The sequence below is a fragment of the Nerophis ophidion genome, unplaced genomic scaffold (genome assembly GCF_033978795.1).
Source record: "Nerophis ophidion isolate RoL-2023_Sa unplaced genomic scaffold, RoL_Noph_v1.0 HiC_scaffold_38, whole genome shotgun sequence".
In the NCBI taxonomy this organism is placed as follows: Eukaryota; Metazoa; Chordata; class Actinopteri; order Syngnathiformes; family Syngnathidae; genus Nerophis; species Nerophis ophidion.
Window position 1 is genome coordinate 851,646 of NW_026906960.1, and position 12,356 is coordinate 864,001.

Genomic DNA, 12,356 nt, shown 5'->3' on the forward strand with positions numbered 1-12,356 from the left:
GATCATCCTCTACACACCATTGTGCCGGGCGACTTCGTGCTTATCAAGAACTTCAGACGGTAGAGCTGGAAACAATGAGGCTGGCTCGGCCCGTTCCAAGTTCTCCTCGTCACCCACACTGCAGTGAAAGTGGAAGAACGGCCGACGTGGGTCCACGCTTCGCAATGCAAGGCGATTTCGGGCCCTGTAGCGGTGGCCGCAGAGGAGTGAGGAGCTGTAAAATCGCTTTTGGCTCCTACGGCAGGATCCGCGGCTGCAGAGACGAGGGTTACACACACCTCCCTCGCATCACATCTTTAGAGAAACACTACTAGTTTGCAGACACAGGTGAAGGCGCTGAGGGCCAAAATCACCAGGACAAATGTGTAGCGGATTCACATAATGTCTCAAACTGCTATGTCTGTACATATATGCCTATAGCGGCGTCCAATCCACATGTCACACCTAAGCCTGTAATGGAGGGTTATAGATATTTTCCCAGGATCTGTTATACCTTTTTGCAGCAAATCTGAATGATACGGTTAAAGCGCATACGGGGACACCTTTGTCTTCGCTTGAAGATCCGAAGTTAGATTTTTATGATCTGTGGTCCGATAATGATACGAATGTGCTTTTTGGTCCAGTTTATATTAGGCCGGGTATGAAATGTGCGTGTTATGCGGTATCTTGGAGCCTTAGAGAGCCGCCAGTGCAGATGGGACAAATTCCACTGATGTATTGTTTAAATGTGACTAGTTCATGCACTACATATCACGGTAACACTAGTTTGAACATTTCACAGGCTGCGCAAGGAGGGGGCTGTTCTCCCTATTTTACAGATCAAACTGGCACGCGGCCTCAGGAGGATGTTCTGTGGCTTTGTGGCTTTAACGTTTATGTTAGATTGCCATAGAATTGGATGGGCCGTTGTGCTATGATAACAGCTGCTGACCACTCTTACATTGTGTCAGCTGTTCCGAGTCATAGGGGTAAGCGTGAGTATGCACCCCATGATGCGATTTGGGGTACAAATGTGCCTGCAGATCTTGAACTTTGGACACCAGGAGAAAAGGTGGCATTGTCATTGTTTCCACAGCTGGGCGTGGGGAAACTCATGCTTAGAATGGAGACGCTGAAATATCGGTTTTCAGGTTTTGTAAATTGAACAGTTACTATTACGGAGGCGAGCAGAGTGGAAATGAAGGCGTTACGGGCAGTGACTTTGCAAAATCGTATAGTATTAGACCATTTGGTAGCGAGCGTCGGAGGAGTTTGTGCTATGCTGAATTCATGGTGCTGTACGTACATTCCAGACAATACTGGAGATGATTCCGTCATTTCGCAGGGTATTCAGAATTTGACTTCTCTGCGAGACGCAATAGGAGAAGATTTTGTGGTGGATCCGTCCTGAGTAGCAACTTGGCGTTCATGGGTAATGCAAATTGGGACGATTATGCTAGTGGTCTTAGCTCTATTGTTTGTCTTGTCAGTTTGTGTGATTCCGCTGATAAGATCACTAATCACGTGTATGATTTCGTCTACGTTCGTTCAGTACACAGCCTTGGGACAAGGTGAGGTAGATTTCAAGGATGGAAATGAAGATCCGTTCTTTGAGATGTTACTTGATTATAATGTTGATTAGGTTGAGTATTTGTGTGGCGTTTTGTAATTTTATTTTTAATCATGTTATTACTTTCTAAGGGTTATTTGGTGTGTGTTTTTTTCGCTAGTTAGTAATGTTGTTGTTTGTAGTTTATTATAGGTAATAAAAGGGAGGATTGTGATAGCAAAATTACTTGTACTTGTTTTAATTGATGATGTTCTTTAAACGAGTCGCCAAAAGTTGTTTATTAGGCTTAGGAATGTGACGTTCTGCAGGAGACCTCTGATCTGATCAAGCTCTGTCTTCTGTGTCATCCTTCTGGACAAACCACACTCTCTCCCCTTCACAGGACCTTGGGCATTCTTTTACTGGGATACTGTATGTTAATGAGCATGGAGAGTGGGACTTCTGAGAATATAATATTGTCATGACATATTCTAAAAGAGTTAGAACAAGCTGGAACGAACGGATGTGTCGTTCTGGTTTGGTCTCGCTTTGCAAAGCTTGTTATTATTTGTTTGTTACTCTAATAAATCATTTTAAAGCTATTTGTCACTAAAGGATCATCTTTAGGAAATTTCCACGACAGCAGAGGCAGCAGAAGTCCACAGGAGGGCGCACGTTGCCTCTTAATAAGTCTGGTCTCTCTCTCTCTCTCTCTCTCTCTCTCTCTCTCTCTCTCTCTTTCTCTCTCTTGCTCTCTCTCTCTCTCTCTCTCTAAATATATATTTATATATATATATAATTTATACACTAAACATGTATTTAATATTTATACACTAAAAAAGTTTTTTTAATATTCATATATTAAACAGTTGTTTAATTAATACTTATACACTAAACATGTAAAGGAGGAATTGGAAGTCTGGGACACTAAATAAGGCACACTTGGAAGTAATGAAGTTCTTTGTGTGTGCAGTTGCAGCAGAAGTCCACAGGAGGGCGCACGTTCCCTCTTCATAAGTCTGGTTCTCTCTCTCTCTCTCTCTCTCTCTCTCACTCTCTCTCTCTCTATATCTTTCTCACTCTCTCTCTCTCTCTCTATATATATATATATATATATCTCCCACTCTCTCTCCCTCTCTCTCTCTCTCACTCTCTCTCTCACTCTCTATATATCTCTCTCACTCTCTCTCCCACCTCTCTCCGTCTCTCTCTCTCTCCCCCTCTCTCTCTCTCTCGATCTCTCTCTCTCTCTCTCTCTCTCTCTCTCTCTATATATATATATATATATATATATATATATATATATATTTATACGCTAAACATGTATTTAATATTTATACACTAAACAAGTTTTTAATATTCATATATTAAACAGTTGTTTAATTAATACTTATACACTAAACATGTAAAGGAGGAATTGGAAGTCTGGGACACTAAATAAGGCACACTTGGAAGTAATGAAGTTCTTTGTGTGTGCAGTTGCGGAAGAAGTCCACAGGAGGGCGCACGTTCCCTCTTCATAAGTTTGGTTTTCTCCCTCTCTCTCTCTCTCTCTCTCTCTCGCTCTCTCTCTCTCTCTCTCGCTCTCTCTCTCTAGCGTGCTCTCCCCCCAGTCCTTGTCTAGTTTTATCAGCCAGCCCTATTGGCCATTTTCCTACTTTTTAAACATCAGTCATGTGTCTATCATTATATATATTGTATTGTTTTACAGCCCAGCCCTATGTTTTTTTTTCAAATGACTATTTTTTAATTGGTTTCGATTTGATGTATTTTGCAATATTTGCAATATATATTGACATTGTTTGATCGCCCAGCCCTATCGGCTTTTTTCCATTTTTTTGTATTTTTTCTATCTATGTGTCATGCTATTAAATTGATATATCGGTGTCAGCCAGCGACCCTTGGTCCGCTTCCGATGGTGCGGAGGCTTGGAGGCGTGTGTGGACTAATGGAGGGGGTGTTTCCACCAGGCGTGTATGGAGGCCTATTTCATTCAGGGGAGGAGCCAGAAATGATGACGTAAGAAGCCCCGTGACCGCTTCGGGAAGCAGTACAGATTTGCCGGGAAATTTGACAACTTATAAACCGCCCAAGCTCCATCGAAAATGTTGTCTTTTGAGTCTTGTGGTCAGTTGGGAATATGGAGAGAGAATAAAAACAGTTTTTTAAATGCCACTAGAATCAGGGGGGTCCTTTTTTTTTTCTTTTTTTCTTCTTTGTCATGAAAAAGGGAGGTTTTTGTGGTTAGTGCACTAATTGTAAGTGTATATTGTGTTTTTTTTGTTGATTTAAGAATTGTTTTTTTAATAAAAAATTCTTCTGCGGCCCGGTACCAATCGGTGGTTGGGGACCACTGCTGTACATCATTGTCCAAGTGACATTATATTGTCATCTTCCTCTTTATGCCATTTCCTCAAGGTGACAGAAAAACATGATACAACCTGCCTATCATGTGATTCTACCATGTTGGCAAAATACAAACACACAATATATTGACATATATAACACATAAAACATGGAATTAGAAGTGAACAGTACCCATCCCTACCAGCAAGTGTTGTTGTACTGGAAATTAATTTACAAACACAACTTCATCACACACAATACTCCACTATGGAATTGTTCTTATATTAAAATGAGAAACAAATCCATCTTTGTACAGCAATGGTTTGAAAAAGGCATTTGGTCGCTGATGCACTTATTGACTGATAAAGTATTTTATTATTTGAAGATTTCATTAAGTATGACCTGCAAACAGACACAATATTTTAAGCAATTATAAAGGCTTTTGTTCAAAATATTGTAATTCCAGTAAATATATATATATATATTTTTTTAATTCTTTACCATTTCTTCTTTATTGTATTTTCTCCGGAACAAAAAAATAAAACTCATAATTTGAAAGTTTCCATTCTTCCAAACGCCAAGGAGTTAATTTAAGGAAAAAAATTAAAATATTTTTTAAGATGTTGTTTTGCAATTGAAGACAACACTTGTTCGTTCTGTGATAGGGAAACAAATTAAACTTTTTTTTTTCATGAATGTATGCAAAATAAAGCTCTGTGAGATGATGTACAATATTGGCTTTTGCCTGACATTCCAAACTTTGATTGATATTGTTTTGGGGATGTTAAAAAAGGTAAAGAATGTTTAAAACACAATAGTGGGGATTTTTTTTTAACCCACAAATGTATGTTAGTAAAAACAAAACATCCTTCCACAAACAACTCAGCCATTTTCTCTCACTTTTTATTGCATAAACGTACAAGTACATACATATTAAGTTAAAGTATAAAAAAATCACAACACAATCATCATATTACAAAAGAGAGTAGTAAAGATGATTAATAAAATGGATTACAGAGACCCAACAAATGATTCATAAAGTCACACATTTTAAAATTGTATAAAAGACAACTGTTTAAATGATGTATAAAGTAAATAATAATATGCTTCCTGAAGTGGTCCAGAAGATGTTTCAGATGTGAACCAGTACATATGTATATCATATAAAGGTGATAATCTATGGGATTATTAACAATTACAAATACAAATATGTCACACTTCAATATTTCAAACTATCCAATCTATAAATGTAAAGATCATATTAAACAGATTGTTAGACAAACAACAATGTCACACATGTTATATGTGCTGATGTTGTTAGAAAGTCAAAATGAAAGTCTGGACAGTTTATTTCAAATCCTGCAGTTTCATTTGCTGCTGCTGTTCTCACCAGCACACTTGTGTTTCTTACACTGGTACTTAGAAGACAATCTTTCACCACACACACTGCAACTCAACACTTTCTCTCCTGGGTGTCTTCTCATGTGTGCTAAAAGGTTTGATCGGTCACAAAAGCTTCTGTTGCAGATTGAACAGGAATGTGATTTTTCACCAGTGTGTGTTCTAGTGTGTACTTTCATATTTTGACTTTGTGTAAAACCTTTACCACAGGTTGAACAGGAAAAAGCTTTTTCACCAGTGTGTGTTCTCATGTGTCTTTTCACATCCTGACTTTGTGCAAAACCTTTACCACAGGTTGAACAGAAAAAAGGCTTTTCACCAGTGTGTGTTCTCATGTGTACTTTCAAATGTTGACTTCTTGTAAAACCTTTACCACAGATTGAACAGGGAAAAGTTTTTTCACCAGTGTGTGTTCTCATGTGTACTTTCACATTCTGACTTTCTGTAAAACCTTTACCAAAGATTGAACAAGAAAAAGGTTTTTCACTAGTGTGTGTTCTCATGTGTGTTTTCACATCTGTACTATTTGTAAAACCTTTACCACAGGTCGAACAGGAAAAAGGTTTTTCTCCAGTGTGTGTTCTCATGTGTCTTTTCAAATTATTACTTTCTGTAAAACCTTTACCACAGATTGAACAAGAAAAAGGTTTTTCACCAGTGTGTATTCTCATGTGTACTTTCAAATGTTGACTTCTTGTAAAACCTTTACCACAGATTGAACAGGGAAAAGTTTTTTCACCAGTGTGTGTTCTCATGTGTACTTTCACATTCTGACTTTCTGTAAAACCTTTACCACAGATTGAACAAGAAAAAGGTTTTTCACTAGTGTGTGTTCTCATGTGTGTTTTCACATCTGTACTATTTGTAAAACCTTTACCACAGGTCGAACAGGAAAAAGGTTTTTCTCCAGTGTGTGTTTTCATGTGTACTTTCAAATTTTGACGTTGTGTAAAACCTTTACCACAGGTTGAACAAGAAAAAGGTTTTTCACCAGTGTGTGTTCTCATGTGTACTTTCAAATTCTGACGTTGTGTAAAACCTTTACTACAGAGTGAACAAGAAAAAGGTTTTTCTCCAGTGTGTGATCTTATGTGTACTTTCAGACTACAATGGTATTTAAAGGTTTTGTGACAGTGAGAACATGTGAAGTGAGTGTTGTCAGTGTGACATGTCTTATCATCTTTAGAGTCTTCATCATCAGTGTCAGGAGAGTGTGACGTTGTGTCCTCACTATCTGATAGTGGAGCTAAGAGCTTGTCTGCTTGTGATCCTCCACAGTGGTCTCCATCAGCTTCTGTTGTCATGTGTTGTGTTGAGCTGCTGCTTGGAGGCTCCCCCCCTCCCCTCTCCTCACTTTCACCTTTGACCTCATCATCTTCACTCTTCACAGGGACACCAGTCACTGGGAACTCCTCCAACCATTTAGGCTGACTGATGCCCTCTTCCTCCTCTTCCTCTTTAATGTGCGGCGGCTCTTGGTCCTCCTCTTCCTCTTTAATGTGCGGCGTATCTTGGTCCTCCTCTTCCTCTTTAATGTGCGGCGGCTCTTGGTCCTCCTCTTCCTCTTTAATGTGCGGCGTATCTTGGTCTTCCTCTTCCTCTTTAATGTGAGGGTTCAGTGGGTCCTCCTCTTTATTTTTGATGTGTAAGTTCAGTGGGTCCTCCGCTTGCCCTTTAATGTGAAGGGTCAGTTTAACATTATGGGTCTGTGGCGTCTCAACTTCCTCTTTAATGTGGGGGGGCTGTGGTTCCTCTTCCTGCTCACGAAAAAGATGTTCTTCGACATCTACGGGACGGGAGAAAACAAACTTTCTTTATAAAAGTCCAGCTTTGCTCAGTCACATGAGACATTGTCCTGCACCAACATATGATCTCACAATCTCATCAATTTCCCCTCACAGCAGTCAGGGTACTTCCAGCTGACACATGAAGAAGACCTTCAGGGGAATGCCTTTTCAGGCCAACATCCAATCCATCTTATTCATATAAAAACATCCTCAAATTAATTCCTGCAATCCATACTAGTGTGCTGTTCTCTCTCTGAATAAGTCATACACACACAGGAAATAATGTACCACATGCCAGCCTCCACGCAGTAGTACTAGTGATGAGCTCCCCCTGCTGGTGGACAATAATTACTGTCATTTTCACATTCATCTTTAGAGACATGTCACACTAAAAATAGCATGAGCATAGTCAACATCCATCCATCCATTTTCTACTGTACTGTTCGAGGTCAAACATGTTGTCCAAAAAAGATGACATCTGTTTTACTTTCATTTAGATAGTGTCACCACAGTTAAACTGGGAAGAAGTAATCAGATTACTGACTACTCCTTCAAAAGATAACTTGTTTACCTTATTAATAATAGTAATATTGAATTAATTTAGTGTGTTTCTAGACACTCAAATTGCGTTACAGTGAGAACTGAGAAGACATCATTCATGCAGTCCACCCACTCAATGTGGTAAGCTACATTTAATTATTATAATAATATTAAGTAGATGAAGAAATTCCTGAAAGAATTGTGTTTGAATGCTCCAATGCTGAAGCTGAACTGAAAGGTTGACAGAATGTAGTATGAATGTAAGAATAGTTTGAATGTTGAAGAGTTTGAATCTCGGGAAAACTGGGATTTTTTTAAGTTCTCAAACCAACATGCTTTTTTTGTCCTGACTGTATCATGTTGTATGCATCCATGTGTGATGTATCATGTTGTATGCATGCATGTGTGATGTATCATGTTGTATGCATGCATGTGTGATGTATCATGTTGTATGCATGCATGTGTGATGTATCATGTTGTATGCATGCATGTGTGATGTATCATGTTGTATGCATGCATGTGTGATGTATCATGTTGTATGCATGCATGTGTGATGTATCATGTTGTATGCATGCATGTGTGATGTATCATGTTGTATGCATGCATGTGTGATGTATCAGGTTGTATGCATGCATGTGTGATGTATCAGGTTGTATGCATGCATGTGTGATGTATCATGTCGTATGCATGCATGTGTGATGTATCATGTTGTATGCATGCATGTGTGATGTATCAAGTTGTATACATGCATGTGTGATGTATCATGTTGTATGCATGCATGTGTGATGTATCATGTTGTATGCATGCATGTGTGATGTAACATGTTGTATGCATGCATGTGTGACGTATCATGTTGTATGCATGCATGTGTGATGTATCATGTTGTATGCATGCAAGTGTGATGTATCATGTTGTATGCATGCATGTGTGATGTATCATGTTGTATGCATGCATGTGTGATGTATCATGTTGTATGCATGCATGTGTGATGTATCATGTTGTATGCATGCATGTGTGATGTATCATGTTGTATGTGTGATGTATCATGTTGTATGCATGCATGTGTGATGTATCATGTTGTATGCATGCATGTGTGACGTATCATGTTGTATGCATGTATGTGTGATGTATCATGTTGTATGCATGCATGTGTGATGTATCATGTTGTATGCATGCATGTGTGATGTATCATGTTGTATGCATGCATGTGTGATGTATCATGTTGTATGCATGCAAGTGTGATGTATCATGTTGTATGTGTGATGTATCATGTTGTATGCATGCATGTGTGATGTATCATGTTGTATGTATGCATGTGTGATGTATCATGTTGTATACATGTATGTGTGATGTATCATGTTGTATGCATGCAAGTGTGATGTATCATGTTGTATGCATGCATGTGTGATGTATCATGTTGTATGCATGCATGTGTGATGTATCATGTTGTATGTGTGATGTATCATGTTGTATGTATGCATGTGTGATGTATCATGTTGTATGCATGCATGTGTGATGTATCATGTTGTATGCATGTATGTGTGATGTATCATGTTGTATGCATGCAAGTGTGATGTATCATGTTGTATGCATGCATGTGTGATGTATCATGTTGTATACATACATGTGTGATGTATCATGTTGTATGCATGCAAGTGTGATGTATCATGTTGTATGTGTGATGTATCATGTTGTATGCATGCATGTGTGATGTATCATGTTGTATGTATGCATGTGTGATGTATCATGTTGTATACATGCATGTGTGATGTATCATGTTGTATACATGCATGTGTGATGTATCATGTTGTATGCATGCATGTGTGATGTATCATGTTGTATGCATCCATGTGTGATGTATCATGTTGTATGCATGCATGTGTGATGTATCATGTTGTATGCATGCAAGTGTGATGTATCATGTTGTATGCATGCATGTGTGATGTATCATGTTGTATGCATGCATGTGTGATGTATCATGTTGTATGCATGCAAGTGTGATGTATCATGTTGTATGTGTGATGTATCATGTTGTATGCATGCATGTGTGATGTATCATGTTGTATGCATGCATGTGTGATGTATCATGTTGTATGCATGCATGTGTGATGTATCATGTTGTATACATGCATGTGTGATGTATCATGTTGTATGCATGCATGTGTGATGTATCATGTTGTATGCATCCATGTGTGATGTATCATGTTGTATGCATGCATGTGTGATGTATCATGTTGTATGCATGCAAGTGTGATGTATCATGTTGTATGCATGCATGTGTGATGTATCATGTTGTATGCATGCATGTGTGATGTATCATGTTGTATGCATGCAAGTGTGATGTATCATGTTGTATGTGTGATGTATCATGTTGTATGCATGCATGTGTGATGTATCATGTTGTATGCATGCATGTGTGATGTATCATGTTGTATGCATGCATGTGTGATGTATCATGTTGTATACATGCATGTGTGATGTATCATGTTGTATGTGTGATGTATCATGTTGTATGCATGTATGTGTGATGTATCATGTTGTATGCATGTATGTGTGATGTATCATGTTGTATGCATGTATGTGTGATGTATCATGTTGTATGCATGCATGTGTGATGTATCATGTTGTATGCATGCATGTGTGATGTATCATGTTGTATGCATGCAAGTGTGATGTATCATGTTGTATGCATGCATGTGTGATGTATCATGTTGTATGCATGCATGTGTGATGTATCATGTTGTATGCATGCATGTGTGATGTATCATGTTGTATACATGCATGTGTGATGTATCATGTTGTATACATGCATGTGTGATGTATCATGTTGTATGCATGTATGTGTGATGTATCATGTTGTATGCATGTATGTGTGATGTATCATGTTGTATGCATGCATGTGTGATGTATCATGTTGTATGCATGCATGTGTGATGTATCATGTTGTATGCATGCATGTGTGATGTATCATGTTGTATGCATGCATGTGTGATGTATCATGTTGTATGCATGCATGTGTGATGTATCATGTTGTATGCATGCATGTGTGATGTATCATGTTGTATGCAAGCATGTGTGATGTATCATGTTGTATGCATGAATGTGTGATGTATCATGTTGTATGTGTGATGTATCATGTTGTATATATGCATGTGTGATGTATAATGTTGTATACATGCATGTGTGATGTATCATGTTGTATGTGTGATGTATCATGTTGTATGCATGCATGTGTGATGTATCATGTTGTATACATGCATGTGTTATGTATCATGTTGTATGCTTCCATGTGTGATGTATCATGTTGTATTCTTGCATGTGTGATGTATCATGTTGTATACATGCATGTGTGATGTATCATGTTGTATGCATGCATGTGTGATGTATCATGTTGTATACATGCATGTGTTATGTATCATGTTGTATGCTTCCATGTGTGATGTATCATGTTCTATTCTTGCATGTGTGATGTATCATGTTGTATGCATGCATGTGTGATGTATCATGTTGTATGCTTGCATGTCTGATGTATCATGTTGTATGTGTGATGTATCATGTTGTATGCATGCATGTGTGATGTATCATGTTGTATACATGCATGTGTGATGTATCATGTTGTATGCATGCATGTGTGATGTATCATGTTGTATGCAAGCATGTGTGATGTATCATGTTGTATACATGCATGTGTGATGTATCATGTTGTATGTGTGATGTATCATGTTGTATGTGTGATGTATCATGTTGTATGCATGCATGTGTGATGTATCATGTTGTATGTATGCATGTGTGATGTATCATGTTGTATACATGTATGTGTGATGTATCATGTTGTATGCATGCAAGTGTGATGTATCATGTTGTATGCATGCATGTGTGATGTATCATGTTGTATGCATGCATGTGTGATGTATCATGTTGTATGTGTGATGTATCATGTTGTATGTATGCATGTGTGATGTATCATGTTGTATGCATGCATGTGTGATGTATCATGTTGTATGCATGTATGTGTGATGTATCATGTTGTATGCATGCAAGTGTGATGTATCATGTTGTATGCATGCATGTGTGATGTATCATGTTGTATGCATACATGTGTGATGTATCATGTTGTATGCATGCAAGTGTGATGTATCATGTTGTATGTGTGATGTATCATGTTGTATGCATGCATGTGTGATGTATCATGTTGTATGTATGCATGTGTGATGTATCATGTTGTATACATGCATGTGTGATGTATCATGTTGTATACATGCATGTGTGATGTATCATGTTGTATGCATGCATGTGTGATGTATCATGTTGTATGCATCCATGTGTGATGTATCATGTTGTATGCATGCATGTGTGATGTATCATGTTGTATGCATGCAAGTGTGATGTATCATGTTGTATGCATGCATGTGTGATGTATCATGTTGTATGCATGCATGTGTGATGTATCATGTTGTATGCATGCAAGTGTGATGTATCATGTTGTATGTGTGATGTATCATGTTGTATGCATGCATGTGTGATGTATCATGTTGTATGCATGCATGTGTGATGTATCATGTTGTATGCATGCATGTGTGATGTATCATGTTGTATACATGCATGTGTGATGTATCATGTTGTATGCATGCATGTGTGATGTATCATGTTGTATGCATCCATGTGTGATGTATCATGTTGTATGCATGCATGTGTGATGTATCATGTTGTATGCATGCAAGTGTGATGTATCATGTTGTATGCATGCATGTGTG

At 38.1% G+C, this 12,356-nt stretch overlaps 1 protein-coding gene across 3 annotated transcripts in view; it reads right to left on the minus strand.

Annotated features, from left to right (window-relative positions):
* LOC133546699 (gastrula zinc finger protein XlCGF57.1-like) overlaps positions 1-12,356 on the minus strand; it is a 299,733-nt gene that overhangs the window by 231,052 nt on the left and 56,325 nt on the right. For 2 of the 3 annotated variants that reach the window (XM_061892492.1, XM_061892493.1), the window contains one exon: positions 4,761-7,061. The exons of the other annotated variant lie outside the window; for it this stretch is intronic. In XM_061892492.1, coding sequence (XP_061748476.1) covers positions 5,242-7,061 — 1,820 coding nt within the window. In that variant the 3' untranslated portion in view covers positions 4,761-5,241. Of the gene's footprint in view, positions 1-4,760; positions 7,062-12,356 lie in introns of those variants that run through there. 3 annotated transcript variants of the gene reach the window in all.